At 36.7% G+C, this 20,450-nt stretch overlaps 4 protein-coding genes across 4 annotated transcripts in view; 2 read left to right on the forward strand and 2 right to left on the reverse strand.

The window, feature by feature from the left end:
• LOC134823189 (polyunsaturated fatty acid 5-lipoxygenase-like) overlaps nt 1-20,450 on the forward strand; it is a 1,185,970-nt gene that overhangs the window by 281,402 nt on the left and 884,118 nt on the right. The window lies entirely within an intron of this gene.
• Nucleotides 1-20,450, reverse strand: part of LOC134823188 (serrate RNA effector molecule homolog A-like) — a 103,749-nt gene that overhangs the window by 43,870 nt on the left and 39,429 nt on the right. The gene's annotated exons all lie outside the window — the stretch shown is intronic.
• On the forward strand, nt 170-7,133 carry LOC134823218 (uncharacterized). The gene is made up of 11 exons (XM_063834613.1): nt 170-628; nt 761-863; nt 989-1,337; nt 1,540-1,656; nt 1,800-2,385; nt 2,593-3,031; nt 4,363-4,459; nt 4,758-4,865; nt 5,017-5,156; nt 5,435-5,558; nt 6,349-7,133. Exons 6-11 carry the CDS (start codon nt 2,612-2,614, stop codon nt 6,522-6,524), a joined length of 1,065 nt encoding a protein of 354 aa, XP_063690683.1. The 5' UTR covers nt 170-628; nt 761-863; nt 989-1,337; nt 1,540-1,656; nt 1,800-2,385; nt 2,593-2,611; the 3' UTR covers nt 6,525-7,133.
• Nucleotides 8,385-15,963, reverse strand: LOC134823709 (metabotropic glutamate receptor 3-like). Its single transcript, XM_063835241.1, has 15 exons — nt 15,853-15,963; nt 15,630-15,729; nt 15,277-15,473; nt 13,389-13,489; nt 13,121-13,228; nt 12,829-12,906; nt 12,263-12,335; nt 11,093-11,170; nt 10,825-10,955; nt 10,555-10,646; nt 10,293-10,427; nt 9,950-10,058; nt 9,638-9,782; nt 9,373-9,480; nt 8,385-8,780 (listed from the first exon to the last, which is right to left on the reverse strand). Exons 1-15 carry the CDS (start codon nt 15,961-15,963, stop codon nt 8,391-8,393), a joined length of 1,956 nt encoding a protein of 651 aa, XP_063691311.1. The 3' UTR covers nt 8,385-8,390.

The following is a 20,450-nucleotide window of genomic DNA, read 5'->3' on the forward strand; positions in this document are numbered from 1 at the left end:
GTGGTGCGAAAATCATCCTCAGTCGACAGAGCGGGCACTGCTGAATCCACCATAGTTGTAACTGGTAATGACCTTTCTGCCAGATGCCTTATGGAAGGTGACAAGGTTCCCTCTGGAGTGACATGGACTAAAGGTGGCGATAATATCGTGTTTGATGGATCCGCTAAGATAGAAAACACGAATACCAAACAACTGGAAAGCAGCATAAAGTTTTTCAGCAACATAACTATAAAAAGCTTCGATTTTGCTGACGAGGATAGTTACATCTGTAGCTTCAATTTTGGGGACGGTATCAATGTGCAATCAACAATAGAGGTCGTGTCTGCTAAAATTACCAACAATGAATGTGAGTTTGTGGACATCCGAACCGACTCCAGCAAGACCCTTACCTGTGCTTACCATGGTAGTAGTGCTGCCACTGCTGTTTCCTTTACTCTACCAGACGACTCAGTTGTTGCTGGAGTATTGGCTGAATTCAGCGCTGGAGGGGATGCCAGTACGGCAGGTTCCCAAACGGGTAGTTACGCTGTATCTAGTGTGAGTGAAGCGTCCAGTGGTTCGTACAAGTGTACCTTCACGTTAACAGGAGGGAAGACTGTGGAGTTCATTCAGAGACTAACTGCAAGGAGTAAGTAAACACTGAAATGTTTATATAATGTCCATTTGCTTCTCCGCGAAATGTTGACTCCAGAAATTAAACATAAAGTGTGCTTATTAACCTTGAATGATCTTCGTGCAGTAATAACAAACGTTATTTCAGAGGCTGTCATCGAATCATCAGCTGGTCTAAATGCAAATCTCATCGTACAGGATTCTATAACTCTGACTTGTACCGTTGCCTCTGGTGCACGGTCCTTAGACTGGTTAGTGTAGAACTTGTTTCAGAACTATTCAGGTCCTTCATAATTTAAATTTGATCCAAATTTCAGGTTTCAACATGTTCGTCCTCCGATGTGCTAGCACATTCCATCCATTTTATTAATTTTAGGTACAAGGGAGCGGTCAAGCTGATCGAGGAGGAAGATTACGAACGAATAAAAGTGTCAGAATCAGACGACTTGGTTTTCAAAATAACTTTTGACATCGCTGACGACAGCGCAGGGTCATACACGTGTCGTGCGGTGCAATACGACGACTTCTGCCCTACCGAAGAAACGTTTGACTCGGAACCGGTTGCGGTGTCAATCATTGCGGCAGCTCCGATAACAAACCCTGCTAGTGCCACCGCTTATGGTGGTGCAAGCCACGTGTTTGAATGCGTGTTCCCTAATCCATTCGGAACTGATTATAACGAAATCACGTGGTCTTTCAAAAGTGCTGGGGATTCTGTTGCTAGGGTAAGTTTTGGTCCTACCAAAAATGAAAATGAAAATATCGAATCTCGTCGTAAATCTGATGTACATTTTTTACCGAAGCACTGATCACATCTAATGAGCAAACTCATGTTTCATGTTAGCAGTATATTATAGTGACTGCAACAAATAAAATCCGGTGCCTTCACTAATTCGTTTCTCACTCAAATTTATCCTATAATCGCAGCCGATGATAGGAAATGGAGATGTGTACAATGACCAAAGTGAGAGAGTAATCGATGGAACAAAGGCATCCGACAGCTCAGTTGCAAATAAAATCTCCACCACCCTCACCATCGGAAGTGTTAGTCAAACCCTTCAAGTGATATCTGAGATAGCTGTTTAAGTATTTGCCGTTTCAGAGGTTTCTTTGACTAACTTTCGGACGCATTTAAAAGCTGGATTATCACCAAGCCTTTGCTGATATTTGAATTGTTAACTTTACAGGTAAACTCGGACGCAGCAGGAGAGTATATCTGTTTCATAAAGTGGGGAACAATATCATCAAGTCCGCAGCCGCCACACTAACAGTACGAGAAATCTCTTCTCCACCCGAAACAACTAACGTGGCCAAGGGAGGAGAGGCTAAGTTCACTTGTAAAACTTCCGGTGACAGCGCAGCGTTAATCACCTTCCACAAGACAATAAGTGATGAGTCAGTTGGTACAGTTGTTGTGACTGAAGCTACATCTGGTGACATTGTGACTACCACTGGAATATTGACCATTGCTGGTGTCACAGCTGTAGAGCACGGTATTGAGTATTATTGCAAAGCAGCTTGGGGTGAAAACAGAGTGGAATCAGGTAACGTGTTCTTATCTGTTTTGGATATAACGAGCTCAACAGAAACTGTGTGGGGCCTCGCTGGTTATGTACTGGTTTTCAAATGTTATTCAGATGCTTTGCTCAAAGCAAACGCGAACGGCGATCCGTATTTGGTCAACAAGCAGAAGACATACGCCGATGCTCAAATAAGTTGGGAGTTTTTTGACACTTCAGACACATCCTGGAAATCAACTGCTTCAAATTCACGGTGAGTGCATGCTTGAAAATATGACCATTTTAAACTTTATTAAGTAAGATAGCAGCTGAATACTAGGGGTATAAACTCCCTGCGTTGTGGCTTGTTTGCTGTACATAATCTAAGCTAAAGCGAGTGGTCGCTGAACTTAAGTTTAAATCTTCCCGAATGGAAATTCGTGTATTTTATTCGAAAACTAAATCTTAAACTTGCCCCCAGATTCGTGGTTAAGACATCGATGAGAAGCGTTGATGGAGTAAGTTTGTCTCCTATGTCTCTCAATAACCTGGAGGAAGGTGATAACGATCTGAAAGTAAGATGTAACATCGCCTACCAAACAGATGCAGCCAACAACTTCTACGGAGGTACAGTCACCTCAGGAGAAATGACCATGAAGATCAGTTCCATCACATCCTTCACTTCCTCTAAATCCGACCCACTGGTTGGAGAAACCATCACTCTAACCTGTACTGCAACCGGAGAAACTGCTCCTACTTTCTCTTTTACAACCCAAGGGAAGAACCATTTCGACACTACTTTCTTTAAGTTGGTAAAGGCTGCAACTGTTACTTCAGTCGATTCAGTACACACTGCGGAATACACTACAGAGACTCTCAGGGTTAACACGATGATAAATGGACAAGTTTTCAACTGTCTGGTAAGAAGATAATTAATAAAAAAGATTATTGAATACGTTTCAAACTTTACAGAATACAGCAATTATAACGTATAAAATAAACTCGAATAAATTATTGCCCCAGTCTGTAAAATCTGACGGGAGACCAAACATGGTACTGCACAGTGTGTGTTGTACTGTACAATGTGCCCGCAATTACATGGCCTTGATATGATTACAAAAATGTGAAACAAAATTGTGAAAAAATAAATGTGTGGCGAAGAATGTGAAACAGTTCAAATTTCTTCAGACGATGCTGATACACTGTTTTTATCAAAGCTGACAATCTTATTGTTCCTTATTAAATGAACTCTGTTAGGCTCTGAATTCCTCTTCTCTTTCAATTCCTCCCAGAGCTTCTTGAAAGCTTTCCTTTTCTTCCACTGATCTGTCCGGGAAAATGTAGATACTTTTATAGCCCTCTTTTGTGCGTAGAATTTCAGCACCTCTCAGCACCTAAGCAGCCATATCAGATAGCTTAGTAGGTCGTGATGTGTCGGCTCTCTTCAGACCAACTCTACAACAGTCACGAAATGAAGTTGTCTCGTTTATCTCACCAAGAACTTCAGCAACTTTGTTTTCTAACTTCTCAACGTCGGATTCATTTATCCCATAGATTATGGTTTCTGCTTCTTTCATCCTTTTGAGCTATTGTTTTAACAGCAGTACATATCTTCTTTGGCGTAAGAGCAGCAGCACAAGTCTTCTTCAGGGCAGAAGAATATGATTTCATTTCTGTCTGCACTGTTGTTTGGACTGACTTGAGTTCTTCGTCCTTCTTTTCAATGAGCTTCTTTTGCAAATCAATGACAGTTTTCTGCTCCGCGATTAATGAAATATTTTGTTTATATACTCTCTCCGCAACCATTTGCAAATGAGGGGCTGCATAACGATTCAGAATGAAACAAACAGTTTTCAGCCAATCACACAGTTTTTCTTTCGAAACTGATCGCTTGTTCAGGTTTTTTAATACAAGATCACCGTATTCTTTAACATCCAGTTCGTGGCACATTTCATTAAAATCACTGTTTGTAGCTTTCGCTACCTGATCTGCATTCCTAATCTTGGCATTGAACAGATCTTCATTATCGGGGTCCTCGACCGAATCGACCAAATGCTTCGTATGTTCATGGTATGAGTGCTGCATCGTGTATATTCCAACGTACAGTTCTTGTATACAGGCTTGTATACAACTACAATATTTTTGTAAATAATCAATATTTATTGAAAATGCATAAATCGTGATTGATAGAACAGTGCAGTTCAGTACTTTTTATCCATTTTTCTTATCGAGATTCGCTATATTATTTCAGGCTGACTACGGATTAGCTCAGAAAACAGAGAAAGAATTGAAAGTCACAACATATTTCAATTGTGCATATTTCAATACATGGAAATCATTAAATCCAGGTATAGCATCACTCCTGATCCTAGATCATAGAACTTAAAAAAAAAATTATATTAACAATCGCCCTGCAAGCATTGGATTTAATAACGCTCTGGTTTTGGTTTCTCTGGACCGACCTCTTGCCAAGAGTATATGCAACTTCAATACATGTACTTGTAAGTAGATCTACGATAGTCAAGTTAAGGGTTGAAGGGTTCCAGGTTCTGGGCAGAATAACGTAAACCTATCAACATGCATTTGAGTCCAGATATGCAAAACTTTTTTATTTTTACTTAAAAACTCACCTATCCTTCCATACAGATGGAAATGGAGCGACAATAGCACAGGAAGATCTTGGTGATGGTTCTCTGAAGCAGACTATAACCTGCCCTGTTAACTCAGACCAAGCTAGATTTGAATTAGTTACCCGTGAGTATTATTACTAAACTCACGGTATAAGCATAATTACACATCAAATTAATGTTATCTTTAGAACCTTGCCTGCGTTCTATTATTGTGAATTGTGATATCACTTTCCCTATTCATAACTAAAACCTAAGCTTTTTTCCTCATTTTCCAGCGCCCGGTTCGGCTGCAGCAATAACTTGCACCAAGGAGACTGGAAAGTATGACAACTCCCTTGCCCGGTGCAAAGAAACAAACCCATTGTCCACTGGCACGGGAATGCAAAAGATGGTTATTGCAAACTCTGTTGAGCAGGTGCTTTTTTGTTTATTTGTTAATCTGTTTATATGCTTTATATAATATTTATTACATTCCATTTATTTTTAAAGTTTTCACAGGTAAGAAAAAGAGGCTTGTAAATAAACCGCTTTTTCTATATATAAGCCGCTTTTTCTATACATAAGCCGCTTTCTCGCTTATATATAAGCCGCTTTTTAAAATATAAGCCGCTTTTTCGTCAAAGAAACAATTGTACTCGTTGTAGAATGTAGATATATACCTGTCACAACTTTAACAGTAGGTATATATTTCAGCCAGCGCCTTGCACTGCCGAAGCAACTGGTGAATATTCGATTGCAAGTATGAAAGAAAAACTGAACTCACCGAACGATGGTGCTTGTGGTTTTAGACATCAAGTTACGTGTTTGGGTGACGGAAGTAAGTGTTTTCTGTAGTTTTACGAGTTTATAAAATTATCGCGGTGACTGTTGACGATGATAATAAAACTGGTACATTCGCGTGTTTATAAATCAAGAGGCTTGCATATGAACATATTGACATGGGTGTAGAGTTGAGCCTGTACGGAACCTAGTAGTTTCAGTTCCTTGTTTAACTTACCGTACAGCAAGGACATCCACTACTTTAGCCCGGCGAGGCACATAGCTCACTCCACAACTCCGTGTCAAATGTTCCATATATACTAGCCAAGAACACAAGATATATCCTTGTGTGTTTGGGAAGCGCTCATTACCGGTCATTACATCATTACTGATGCAGTCAGGCAGAACTGCTTCCTATTCCTTCAGTTTTCCCACAGTCTCTCGAGCTTCGTAACTGCCAGAGAAGTCTCTTAAACAATTACTAGACCCGGTGATTATAAATCAAGAGGCTTGCATATGAACATATTGACATGGGTGTAGAGTTGAGTCTGTACGGAACCTAGTAGTTTCAGTTCCTTGTTTAACTTGCCGTACAGCAAGGACATCCACTACTTTAGCCCGGCGAGGCACATAGCTCACTCCACAACTCCGTGTCAAATGTTCCATATATACTAGCCAAGAACACAAGATATATATGACGCATATATTCTCATTACTTATTATCTAAAATGCACCATAAACTTAATAAAGTGCCAAGCGCAAGCGAAGGCACTAACGTGACTTTAAAGTTTAAGTGACCATCTATGAACCATCATTGTACCGCTTACTACAAAACACTCCCGTCACAGCGTGTACTCTGGATACAGACAAAACAGATTGTCGTTACGAGGACGGCAAGGTGATTTTAGAGTACTTTGTTAACTTGACACCTGGTGTTTGGACTCTCGCTGAGAGAGAGCTTCTCATAGTATTGAAAGATACAATTCAGTTCTGGAGCTGTTCAAACGATTATAATAAAAGATAGTTATTAAAAAAGTTATTATTTATATTAAAATAGTTATTATATTTATATATAGATATGAGTTTATTTTAATGGTGTGGACTGTTTATATATGTTTCTTATTATAATGGTGTGGACTGTTTATTTGAGTTTCTTTTAATGGTGTGGACTGTTTATACGAGTTTCTTTAAAAAAGATTACATGATGCTTTTTCGTTGTTCCCTGGTGCATAGTTGACATTTTTGTTTTTATGAACCTTTATAAAGCTCCAAAGATTGAAATAATCGTTTCGTCCTCTAGGTAAAATTTGTCAAAAAATTTTCAAATGTTGATAGGATAGTATGACTATTAATGTATGACTATTATCTACATATTAAACAACTTTTTGTTAAATGGTACCCTTAGATCATAAAGAAACTGATCTACTCTCTCTCTTAAATCAACCACTTGCCATGATTAAAGGAATTTTCAAATCAACACTCAACAGTCCTTACTTTTTAATGTGAGCCGAGCCATTATAATATTTATAATGTTTGCAATATATGTTAATCATGATCTCATTTTATCATCAATGTTTCGAAATTTAACCTACTTACGATTTCGTATCATTTTTGTGACAATGTTGACATCAACTGCCCTTAATTTGAAACAACTGTATCGTTCTTATATAACTTTTTCTGGTATTTCAGACCAAAATAAGATATAAATGATTTCGGCTATTCACCCAAAAATACCTTCCTTTAAAGCTTTAACCAATCAATAATACTATTATTGATTGGTTGCCTACCACCAACAAGAAATTTTCTTTCTGAGCATTGGAGTATAATGGGTCACGGGGCTAATGTTCAGTACTTCTGAACATGTTAGGTTAATTATAGATGCAAAAATTAAGCCACTAATGTCGTAAACGTTATTTTTTTTGTGTGTACCAAATACCAATATTCTCAAATGAACATGTCTTTATAGTTATAGGAAACAAATTAAAAATACGTAAGTTAACAAGTATGAGCTGAAAATGGATAATTACAAACAAAATAAATACAGTAGCAAGATTTAAGCAATAAATAAAAATAAATGTTTCATACAATTTCAAACAAATCAAAAAATTCGAGGCACGCAATGTGTATTGTATATATATACATATCACCGGAGACTCGCGGGCGGAACAAAATATTGCACGCGCACGCGCGTGCAATATTTCATATGTCCCCGAGGGCGCTAGCCCGAGGAGGACATATTTTCGTATAGCACGGAGGGCCCATCGGGCCCGAGTGCTATACGATTTTTCCGCCCGCGGGTCGAGGTGATGTGGATTATATCCACCAGCGTGAGCTTTACAGTTAATATATAATTTTATAAATAAACAATGGATCAGCTTGTATAAAAGTTAACTCTAGAAAAGGTCGCCACTAATTGTTGTAACCATGGTAACACGTCACGTGTTCAATGTAAGCCAATCATAAAGGGCTGTGTCGTATATAGGGGCTGGCTAGATAAGAGATACATACTGGCACTGCATTCCTGGGCCTTCCTCCCCAGACACTGCACGGTAATTTAGAAACAGAAACTACACTAATTAGCTCACTATACGATTATTGCAATTGAATTCATCGTTATAAATGAATTAAACCGGTTTCAACTATAGTTCTAAGTAACTTGTAAGTTGTTGTCTTATGGAATTTCGCATGGAGACGATACAGAAACTGAAAATATTTTAGAGAACTCCGGGCTATATTTCTACTGGACAAATTAAATGTCACTTGTTAGCGGGCTATATCATGAGCGGGCTGTAGAGATATCGGGCCCTTTGACAGCGGGCTGGTGAGAGCCCGCTATGCGAAAAAGCGCACGCTGGTGGATATAGTATATAATATATATATTATTGAAAAATCAAAGAGCTGAAACCCTTTGATCGGGATCATTTATTTTTGTCATCATTTCATCCTCGGTTCCGGAACTGAGTCTCATCATAACATCCTCCCCAACCGACAAGCTGGTGTTACATCCCCTGTCCACTGTCTTGGCCAACAAAAACTGTCCGTTAGCAGAGCACTGGAGCTGAAGAGTGTTCCTTTCCGGCTTGAATATAATGATGTAAAGTCTTGGGAGGAACAAAGCAAAGTAGGTCATGTAATCTCCCACAATGATGCAAACGACTGAGTATCTGATGTACGAAATGTAGTCCAGCTCTTTGAAGCTCATGAAAAATATGACACTCTCGAAGGTAAGGATGGTTATCGTGAAGATTATGTATCGCGACTCATTGTAGTTTGATGGAACCTGGATATTAGACAGTTAATTCACAGTTTACAGAGTTTATCATGCATTTACATCCTGATCCTAATTATGTCGTCAGTAAGTTCTTTAAAAATGTAAACCTCAACACACATCACTTAATCAATTAAGAATCCCATAAATATATTTTCTGAGCTACGCTTCAATCTTGACTTCACAAGTCGTTGTCTGATGATCAACTTGAGGTTTTCAATCAATCAATTATAATATTTAATGAACGATTTCCCAATTTATTGTTTAATCACAAGCCAAACTCAATTAATCACTCTTACGTCGTCCATTTCTAGATTCCCGAGAGAAAACAATACGAGCTAAATAGTTTAAGAAACTAAAGATCATTGATCCAGTTAATGCTAGCTTACACGATAAGTAAGGGATAACTGTATTTGATACTCTAAATATACACTAGTTAAGCAGGTGCTACTACAGCACAGTTGCTCCCTAGACTTGTTTATCAACGTAAGGACTAACAACCTATTGTGTGGACATTATTTTTCTAGCTTGTGCGGTTGAAAATAAGATAAGTAAGCCGGTGATGCTGTGTATTGTGGTTTCAGCACACCATTCCAACACTTACCTTTCTTATTCTGAGAGCAAATATTCCACATAATATTGTTAACATCCCAGGAAAAATGAACGTCAGCATGATGTCCTCCTCTGGCATCTTGCATTCCAGTGTTATTGACTGAAAATGTAATCACCCTCACAGTCTAGAAATAACAAAATATGAACATTGATTTTGGGCAAGGGAAATAGTAATTTTGTTAATGTTAAGAGTTGTCACTTTAACCCCGATGCACTTTAACATAATATATGCAAATCCTAATAATTCCGTTTCTCACCTCGTAGTCCTTCGTATCGTTCCTTGGTTTGGAAGGCATGGACACGATTATAATGGACTCTATAAACAGCTCAATAACGATAAGGAAAGCAATTGTCAGAAGCACGAGTCTCTTACTCAGTAATCTCTGGCGCACTCCTGGGTGCCTGAAATTGATTTGTCAAACATTCGTGTTTACTTTGTAACCATATAACTTTATCAGCATAAAATCCACTGAACATTAAAAGGATTAATGATTAGTCTGGAACACACGGGAAACGAGACGGCGAAATTATTAAGCTAACTATACTATAATTATTTTAATTTAGCTTACCTGAATATCCTGTCAATGGAAAAGGTTCTTACAAGGCAAGCTGCAATGATGCCTACCGTAGGACCAGCCACGACTACTCGCTGCACCATACAGATAAACTTACTCGGTTCTGGGGATGTTCAATCACCGTTATCGATCATCTTAATCAAAATTGAGGTCATGAACCATAATTTTATTTGAACTATCAACCTTCTGTTTAAGAGTAAATGTTTATATGTATTACTAAACAGGTAGTTTGAATGTTGAAGAGACAAACATTTTTGATTTGTAATCGTTATGTTGGTGGTGACTGAAACTTATTTCTGAAAGTCACATGTGTTTGGTACCTGAAGGGTGAACATACCGGCAAAAAGAACTAGTGGGCTGGTGAAGATAAGACAGGTGCAGATAGCTACCAGTAACATATAAGATCTTCCAGAGGCTCGGGCTATTGGAGAGTAATTGTACACAAACATATACCAATACGTCATGGACACACCTTGAGGAGGATTAAGATGAGAAATCATCATTTGAAAATGCAACAGTTTTACTTTATTCGTTTTATGTATTTTATCAATAAATGCTACTAGCAGCAACAAAACAACAACAAAACAACAAAAACTTACATATGATTCCAAGAAAAGAAAACACGAGGACTGTTGATTCCAGTGGATCAGAGAAGGATATACGGCTGATAGCAATATCCTCGCAACCCGTACTGGTGATAGATGTGAAAGATAAGAAAAAACTTATCACCGTTAAGCCTTAGTTGGTAAGTCACTGCACTCTTGTTAAAAAAAGGTTCTAAATATGAATTAAGTTATAAACAAATATGAATTAAATTATAAACATGCGAGAATGAAAAGACTGTATGGTAAGAAACTTCACTCATGTACCCGTTGATAGCACGTTGTGATGTCGAGCAGTTGTGACAATTCTCAAAATCGTTTGGTTTGGTATACTGGAACAGCTCAAACTCACACTTGACACAATCGTAACAACACTGATCTCGGACGGTGTCTACGACCTGTCAAATGGTTATCCATTGGAGTATTGGTTGGAAGGCTTTCGTTTTAATACTGTGAGTGTGAAAAATAACAACAAGGGGATCATGTTTGATGATCGCTGATCTTTGAAGCAAAGAAGTGGTAAAACAAGTCATACCCAGCCTGGTTTGCATTTCTCGCACTCGGACGATGTTTCAGTCATGTCCCAAGAACGGAGAAGCTCCTTCAACTGTGTCTGAAACAAAAATATTGTCTTCAAGTTTATTTATTGAATTGAATTTGAGTTATCTAAACGTTCCGAATGCGTTTATAATGAGAAAGATGCAAGATATTACCTTATCGGACCTTATTTGGACGGACATTACATGAACGGACATAATTATGAACGGACATTAATATGAACGCTCGAAGGCATTCAAAACCATCAAAAATCCGAATTTTTTTCAATTTTTTTGACGTTTTTTAAATTTCAGCAAGTGATTTTTAAATCCATTTTTTATACAGTAAGTAAGAAAAGCAGTCATTAAGCAGTAAAAATGTTAAAATATGTGTACATGATCAATTTCTAATATCACATATCATCTTCATCAAATGGGTTTTCGTGCATGAAATAGTCCATGCTTAAAGCATCAGTGATTTTTAGCTTTATGGAAACTTTTTTTTATCAAACTACCCCGGTCCTGCATTTCAGTGTTAACTTTTACAAGCCATTCGGCGTGAAGTGGTTTTATCTTAAACAACTTAAGGTAAACCTTAACATCACGTGGAGCTTTCCTAACACTGTTTCATTACCGCCCCCGAGTAATATGAACTATAACAACGTCGGACAATGTCCTTGGAAACACGATTTACCGTAATATCTAGAGGCTGGAACAAGTTTGTCATGTTGGCTGGGACTAGTTCATGAACTATGTTGTTGAGTGCCATAATTTCGTTGACTTTTTTCCGCCAAGTGACCCTTGAAAATATACTAGTAGAGTTTTCTGTGCCTCCGGCAGACCAAGTAGAACCTTTCCGTCGTTAACTTACGGCACAATAAAGTTCTCAAAGTTGTCATATTCTGGACAAAAAGTTCGAAATGGAAAAAGTTTTGAAAAATTTCAACGGACTTTAACTTGGACGGACATTAATTGAACGGACTTTATTTGAACGGACATTAAGATGAACGCTAGGGCCTCCAGCGTTCAAGTAATGTCCGTCCAAATAAGGTCCGATAAGGTAATCATGATTAGCACTTGATCCGACTTCCATTACATTTTAATGGTTCACGATGAAAGGAAAATGCTTTTCAGACCCTTCTATTCACATTGATTAGAAAGGTCCTTACCTGATTAATATTAGTCGCTGCTGAATCTCCAGTTTGCCATGACCCGATAACCCAGGGCTCTGGTGCTTCCGCGCTGAAAACGAAGTACTCCAGCTGTATGTTTGTAATGAATGGTATTATACAGGAATTGATTAAACTTTAAACATGAAATGACCAAGGATAACACTAACGAACTCGTCTTGGTATACAGGTTATTCTACCATTACGAATTCAAATTATTAAAAAAAGCAATATCAAACATGAAGGTATTTTCACATAAATAATCTGACGGCAAAAAAAGTAAAAATCATCATACAATCACGGCTTTTAAAAATGATCAGTTAAAAGAATGTACAGTAATCTAGTTTCCCAGTCTACGTGATGTTACAGAGACACTCCGCTGTCATGCTCGCACTAAAACAAGCTGGTGCTGCACTGCTGCTAAAATGCCACTATTATAGCGGTTACCCATGCTTTGTGGGGAAATATGAGTGCTCTCATAAAGTGTTTATATCCAGGCGAAGCTTGCTTTCTCAGCGTGTTTGTACTGTGATCGCTCCGATCAACAATATCTTGCAGCCCCTTACCTCTTCACAACCCTTTGATTGACATCATAGGAGTTGCTTTTATGACTCCATGAGCGCTGTTTCTGATTAGGGCTTATTCTAAAATATATAGAACATTTGCAGACAGGTCAAGTGGTTATTTACTCTGCATTTTATGGAACCGATATCATTTAGTTATAACACTTCGCTTTTCAAAAGGCTAATCGTGAATAAACATATGAACAGTGACGAATATTCTGATAAGCAAGAAAATGTTAATATGTTTGTAATAAACAACGTCTCTCCAGTAAGTGGAAGAGTTTGTTTCTCTTACCTGTACGCAGAGTAGGAGTAAGCACCGTAACTTTGGTCACCGTAAGTTAGTCTTTCTATCATGCTGTGGCTGTTGCCTTTGATTTCGAACACCTTCGATACGTTGTAGCTGATAAGTGAGTGGTTTTGTTTAATAAACCTCCTACGTGGGTCGCCTCATTTTGGAAACAAATGTAGTTGATATAGTGTAACATGGTTTTCAGTTTCAGTAAAGATTGAGTTATTCGTAAAAAGTAAGCTGCATGGCATACAAATTATTCATCACTTACTGTAGATCCTGGAGTTTTGTGCTCAGGGATAGTGAGGATTCGTTGTTCAGGGCTTCTGCAAAGGCGAAAACTGCTTCAACAACCGGAGTGATGTAGCTTATCTATAAAATATTAGTTGTTAAAACCTACAATTAGTTAACTCAGTAAGTAATGTAGCTTATCTATAAGATATTAGTTGTTAAAACCTACAATTAAGATAAGATATTAGTTGTTAAAACCTACAATTAGTTAACTCAATAATATAATAGTAATGTAGCTTATCTATAAGATATTAGTTGTTAAAACCTACAATTAGTTAACTCAATAATATAATAGTAATGTAGCTTATCTATAAGATATTGGTTGTTAAAACCTACAATTAAGATAAGATATTAGTTGTTAAAACCTACAATTAGTTAACTCAATAATATAATAGTAATGTAGCTTATCTATAAGATATAAGTTGTTAAAACCTACAATTAGTTAACTCAGTAAGTAATGTAGCTTATCTATAAGATATTAGTTGTTAAAACCTACAATTAGTTACGTAATGTAGCTTATCTATAAGATATTAGTTGTTAAAACCTACAATTAAGTAACTCAATTGTAGCTTATCTATAAGATATTAGTTGTTAAAACCTACAATTAAGTAACTCAATTGTAGCTTATCTATAAGATATTAGTTGTTAAAACCTACAATTAGTTAACTCAATAATATAATAGTAATGTAGCTTATCTATAAGATATTAGTTGTTAAAACCTACAATTAGTTAACTCAATAATATAATAGTAATGTAGCTTATCTATAAGATATTGGTTGTTAAAACCTACAATTAAGATAAGATATTAGTTGTTAAAACCTACAATTAGTTAACTCAATAATATAATAGTAATGTAGCTTATCTATAAGATATTGGTTGTTAAAACCTACAATTAGTTAACTCAATAATATAATAGTAATGTAGCTTATCTATAAGATATTAGTTGTTAAAACCTACAATTAGTTAACTCAATAATATAATAGTAATGTAGCTTATCTATAAGATATTAGTTGTTAAAACCTACAATTAGTTAACTCAATAATATAATAGTAATGTAGCTTATCTATAAGATATTAGTTGTTAAAACCTACAATTAGTTAACTCAATAATATAATAGTAATGTAGCTTATCTATAAGATATTGGTTGTTAAAACCTACAATTAGTTAACTCAATAATATAATAGTAATGTAGCTTATCTATAAGATATTAGTTGTTAAAACCTACAATTAGTTAACTCAATAATATAATAGTAATGTAGCTTATCTATAAGATATTAGTTGTTAAAACCTACAATTAGTTAACTCAATAATATAATAGTAATGTAGCTTATCTATAAGATATTAGTTGTTAAAACCTACAATTAGTTAACTCAATAATATAATAGTAATGTAGCTTATCTATAAGATATTGGTTGTTAAAACCTACAATTAGTTAACTCAGTAAGTAATGTAGCTTATCTATAAGATATTAGTTGTTAAAACCTACAATTAGTTAACTCAATAATATAATAGTAATGTAGCTTATCTATAAGATATTAGTTGTTAAAACCTACAATTAGTTAACTCAATAATATAATAGTAATGTAGCTTATCTATAAGATATTAGTTGTTAAAACCTACAATTAGTTAACTCAATAATATAATAGTAATGTAGCTTATCTATAAGATATTAGTTGTTAAAACCTACAATTAGTTAACTCAATAATATAATAGTAATGTAGCTTATCTATAAGATATTAGTTGTTAAAACCTACAATTAGTTAACTCAATTCATTGAAAAGTGGGCTTTTGGTGGTGAAGAAGCGATTTAATCTTTAATCCAGTCAATCACATATTGCTAAACGGTTTAAACAATACTTTAAGCAAACCTTGTCTTCAGTAGAGGGATCCATTGTGAGCAATTTTTTCATTTCAGCATTATCCTGGAATCTTTTGAATATCTTTACTGTTTGGTCGTTTTCATGGTAAGAAGAGCTGTTACTGATCAGTTTATCCATCGTTTTATCGTAAAATTCGCTGAAATTTGCCAGAATGCTTGCGTTAAAGGTTGTTCCGATGACTTTCTCTGAAAACATTGGGCATTAACCGATAGTTATATTTAAAGTATTGAATCCTACTATATTACTGTGAATTATATCATCAATTAGGTGTGCTGCATACATTTCTTTCACTATAAGTATCTGGACCCAATTTAACAAAAGAAGAAGCCAAAATTACTAACTCAATCCCGGGTCAGTGTCGAACTGAGCCCAACCGTCGCTAGCTATCCAAATGTAATCGTCAGCACTGCGCTCTCCCGTTTTATTCAGCGCTGCTTTCACCTAAAATAAGCAACATTTATAAGTGACATATTGCTTAGCAAAGTAAGAAACTGGGGTAACATATTTTGATATTTGGCTGCGCATATAAAAAGACTCAAAATAATTAAGTCTGATGGTTCCAACCTTCTCCAAGTCTCCTTTATAGCCAAAGACGGCGATTGCTCCAATAGTGTCCTCTTGGATGATTTTGTTGATTTCATACTTGTAAGTGTAATCTTCGTCTAAACTTATCATATAACCTCCATCCAGCAAGCAAACTTTGTCTGGACCTAAATCTAGTTGGTGAGGATTGTGAATAATTTTAATGACAATATCTTACTATATGGACACGTTCATTGAAGTTTGAGGAAATTGGTAAATTTCTAAAACAACGTTTTTGACGATAGTGGTTTAATTTTAACATATATTAATCTAGCGTGTTCATAAGTTCTGAACATTAGCCACGTGACCCATACTCCCATATGCACTGCTCAAAAATAAAATGTATTGCTTTTAGGCACTATTATGTAAAAAATGTCACATTTTTGTGACATTGTTTACCATAGCTGCCCAATTAGCATTTTTTGGTCTAAAATATAGTAGATTAGGTCAATCTAACAATTATGATACAATGTAGGCCTAAAGGGCACTGATCGAACGGCTTTAAGGCAACTTTTCGTAAACTTTGTCACACTCAGAATACGAGACCTCTTTTCTACTGTGAGGTGTCCTCAAAACCCTTTCAACTCATTATTTGATAGTTCTTCTGCCAATCATAGCCCTAAAATATGCTGTTTTGAAAAGTTAAAAAATACATGCACTTGGCTAGTTGGCTATTGGGAAATGATGTAAATTCTGTCACATTATATGGAATTTGAAATTCTGGGTGAATTTCCGAAATCATTTATATCTGATTTTGGTTTGGAAGGCGGGAAAACTCTATATGAGGACGATACACGGATACAGTTGATTGAAGTATAGGGCAATTGATGTAAACATCGTCACAAAATGATACGAAATCGTAAATGGACACGTTCATGTTGAAGTTTAAGGATATTGGTAAACCAAAAAAAATAACGTGTTCAGAAGTTCTGGACATTAGCCACGTGACTCATACTTCCATATACACGGCTCAGAAATACAATTTATTGTTTTTAGGCACTATAATGTAAAAAATGTCACATTTTTGTGACTGTGTTAACCATAGCTGCCCAATTAGCATTTTTTGGTTTAAAATATTATATATATAGTAGATTAGGTCATTCTAACAATTATGATACAACATTTGGCTAAAGGGCAGGGATCGAACGGTTTTAAGGCAATATTTTGTAAACTTTGTCACACTCAGAATACGATACCTCTTTTCTACTGTGAGGTGTCCTCAAAACCCTTTCAACTCATTATTTGATGGTTCTTCTACCAATCATAGCCCTAAAATAGGTTGTTTTGAAAAGTTAGCAAATACATGCACTGGGAAATGATGTAAATTCTGTCACATTATATGGAATTTAAAATTTTGGGTGAATTGCCGAAATCATTTGTATCTGATTTTGGTTTGGAAGGCGGGAAAACTGTATATAAGGACGATGCACGGATAGAGCTAATTCAAGTTAAGGGCAGTTGATGTAAAAATTGTCACAATAATAATAAGGGCAGTTGATATGAAAAAAAATCTATCTAACTAATGCAATGGCTGATGTGACGAAATTTACATTTCTTGACCCTATTTTGAAGAAACATGCCTCGATTAGAATTCAATATTCTTCCAGGAATTATTAGTAGGTTATTATTCAGCAAATCAGAACTCAAGTTTAACAATTCTGAGTTTAATTTTACTAAGTTACCGAAATGTGACGAAATTCACTTTTCCTGCCCCAACAGTATAATTTCAATGTGATGAAAAATGGGCATGGGTTTCTATATTTCCTTATCTCTGAATTAATCATTTCAAACTATAATTAGGACTGTTGATGTGAAAGAAAATGTATCTAAATTTTACAATGACGTATGTGACGAAATTTACATTTCTTGACCCTATTTTGAAGATCCATACCCCGATTAGAATTCAATATTCTTCCAGGAATTATTAGTAGGTTATTATTCAGCAGATCATCAGAACTCAAGTTTGACAATTCTGAGTTTAATTATACTAAGTTACCGAAATGTGACGAAATTCACTTTTCCTGCCCCAACAGTATTATTTCAATGTGATGAAAAATGGGCATGGGTTTCTATATTTCCTTATCTCTGAATTAATCATTTCAAACTATAATTAGGACTGTTGATGTGAAAGAAAATGTATCTAAATTTTACAATGACGTATGTGACGAAATTTACATTTCTTGACCCTATTTTGAAGAACCATACCCCGATTAGAATTCAATATTTTCCAGGAATTATTGGTAGGTTATTTTTCAGCAAATCAGAACTCAAGTTTAACAATGCTGAGTTTGATATCACTAATTTACCGAAATGTGACGAAATTTACTTTTCCTGCCCCAACAGTATAATTTCAATGTGATGAAAAATGGGCATGGGTTTCTATATTTCCTGTATAAATCCATTCCAACTATAATATGGGCAGTTGATATAAAGAAAATCTATCTAACTAATGCAATGGCTGATGTGACGAAATTTACATTTCTTGCCCCTATTTTGAAGAATCATACCTCAATTAGTATATAATGTTACTTTATCACCATCACTATGTCGATTGGTGGCAAGAGATTATTTTTAATCTCAGGGAATAGTGATCGTGTCACTGATAACCTCTCCTATTCCAATGACCATAGTGCGTGATGAAGAATCACATCCTTTTCGAGGTGCTACTATTAAGCATTGTAATCTGTCCTGGGTGACTCCAGTTTAAACAGATGACGTGCAACAAAACACTATGGATCTAGACAGGCAAAGGTCGATAAAAAACCGGGTGCGAGATGCTGGCAACTTTTCCTCTCTAAAAATTTGCTGCAGATACATCACAAAGTAACAACAAGAAACGGTGTGTGGCTCCCTCTGCAAGGACGGATGATACCAGTATAAAGTTGGCGGGGCAAAGCCTAAGGGACCCCCGTGGCCAGATGAGTGTTGGGAGAACACGTCATTGTAGCAGATTTATTTCTCCACAGATCACCCATGTGGACTCCGACTCTAATAAGAAACAGCCAGCGAATTATTCTAAAACAGGTCTTACATTTGTGACATGGAATGTATTATCTCTGACAAGTAGTTCAAGTCAGTTGTTCCAGCTATCAGAGAATATCTCTGAGTATAAGTTGGACTTGCTGGGTATAACTGAGACCCATATGCCTGGTACAGGATCAGAGCTACTGGATAATGGCTCCTTACTTATTTATTCAGGGAGGACGGACGGTATAAGAAGGAGAGGTGTCGGTCTTACTCTTTCAAAGAGGACTAAAAATTCATTAATTTCCTATCTACCAATATCTGACCGTTTGTTGAGTGCAAGGCTGCATAGTCAACACCTGAACATCTCTGTTGTTGTGGCATATGCGCCAACTGAGGGGGCTTCAGATAATGATAAGGATGAATTCTACCAGCAGTTGTCAAGTGCATTCGATGAGCTACCCCGACATGATTTAAAATTACTGCTCGGTGATCTTAATGCTAAGGTCACATCGGACTGCAGTTCTATGTCAGGTGTCATTGGTGGACACTCGCTTCACAGCTCATCAAATGACAATGGTACCCGATTGTTGGACTTTTGCATTGCCCACCAACTTACCATCGGTGGTACTATGTTTCAGCAAAAGGATATACATAAAGGTACGTGGAGATCACCTGATGGTCGTACTGTAAACCAAATAGACCACATCTGTATCAGTAAGAAGTTTGGAGGCTCCTTGCTAAATGTAAAAGTTTGTAGGGGGGCTGACATTGGGTCTGATCACTATTTGGTAAGAGCACGGCTGAGAATGAAGCTTATGTCAGTGAAAAAGAAGCAGGATCGTAAGCTTGAGATTCCTGCTATTGAGCATCTGCGTGATCATTCACTTGTTTCCGAATACAATATTGTTCTGAGAAACAAATTTGACTGTTTGGAACCTGAGGTTGACTTGGAATCAATGTGGGACAACTTCAAGACAACTGTCCAACAAGTTTCCATGGAAATCCTTGGGCAAAGACCTCGAAAAAAGAAGGACAGGCACCAATCTCAGAAGACAAAAGAATTATTGAAGAACCGTAAGGAATTTAAGCGTAAAGACCCTAATTCCGACGCTAACAGGTCAGAGTATTCTAGATTGAATAAGCTCTTTAAAAAAAGTAGCAAGGTGGACGATAACAACTGGGCACGTAGAATGGCCAATGACTTGGAAGAAGCTGCTAGAAAAGGTCAGCAACGTGAGGTATGGCAGAAGATCAATGTCATATCTGGAAAGAAGAAGAAGCAGTCAACTGCAGTTAGAGACGTATCTGGCTAGTTGATTGCCGACCCACATGCCCAGAAAGAAAGGTGGAAAGAGCACTTCTCTAGGCTATTGAACCCTCCCCCGCAAGAGGCCAATATTTCTGACCTAGACAACATCCCTCCGCAACCCAGTTTTGACGACCTTTCCGATTCGGATGAAGCTCCTACAAGATACGAGATTGTTGATGCCCTCAAAAAACTCAAGAATCACAAAAGTCCAGGAGTGGACGGTATCACCAACGAGCAACTTAAGTATGGACAGGATGGGTTGGTCGATCAACTAGTTGTGTTGTTCAAGAAAGTGTGGGAAGAT

The sequence above is a fragment of the Bolinopsis microptera genome, chromosome 11 (assembly GCF_026151205.1).
Source record: "Bolinopsis microptera isolate Bmic1 chromosome 11, MBARI_Bmic_1.0, whole genome shotgun sequence".
Classification (NCBI taxonomy): domain Eukaryota; kingdom Metazoa; phylum Ctenophora; class Tentaculata; order Lobata; family Bolinopsidae; genus Bolinopsis; species Bolinopsis microptera.

What these genes read in the sequence shown, in the direction of transcription:
- LOC134823218 (XM_063834613.1), top strand. Translation starts at nt 2,612, where the DNA reads ATGAGAAGCGTTGATGGAGTAAGTTTGTCTCCTATGTCTCTCAATAAC. An exon ending in ATGGAAATCATTAAATCCAG is followed by an intron (nt 4,460 to 4,757) that starts GTATAGCATCAC and finishes CCTTCCATACAG; the next exon opens with ATGGAAATGGAGCGACAATA. An exon ending in TTGCAAACTCTGTTGAGCAG is followed by an intron (nt 5,157 to 5,434) that starts GTGCTTTTTTGT and finishes TATATATTTCAG; the next exon opens with CCAGCGCCTTGCACTGCCGA.
- LOC134823709 (XM_063835241.1), bottom strand. Translation starts at nt 15,963, where the DNA reads ATGATAAGTTTAGACGAAGATTACACTTACAAGTATGAAATCAACAAA. An exon ending in ACAAAACTCCAGGATCTACA is followed by an intron (nt 13,229 to 13,388) that starts GTAAGTGATGAA and finishes CTCACTTATCAG; the next exon opens with CTACAACGTATCGAAGGTGT. An exon ending in TCACAACGTGCTATCAACGG is followed by an intron (nt 10,647 to 10,824) that starts GTACATGAGTGA and finishes ATCTATCACCAG; the next exon opens with TACGGGTTGCGAGGATATTG.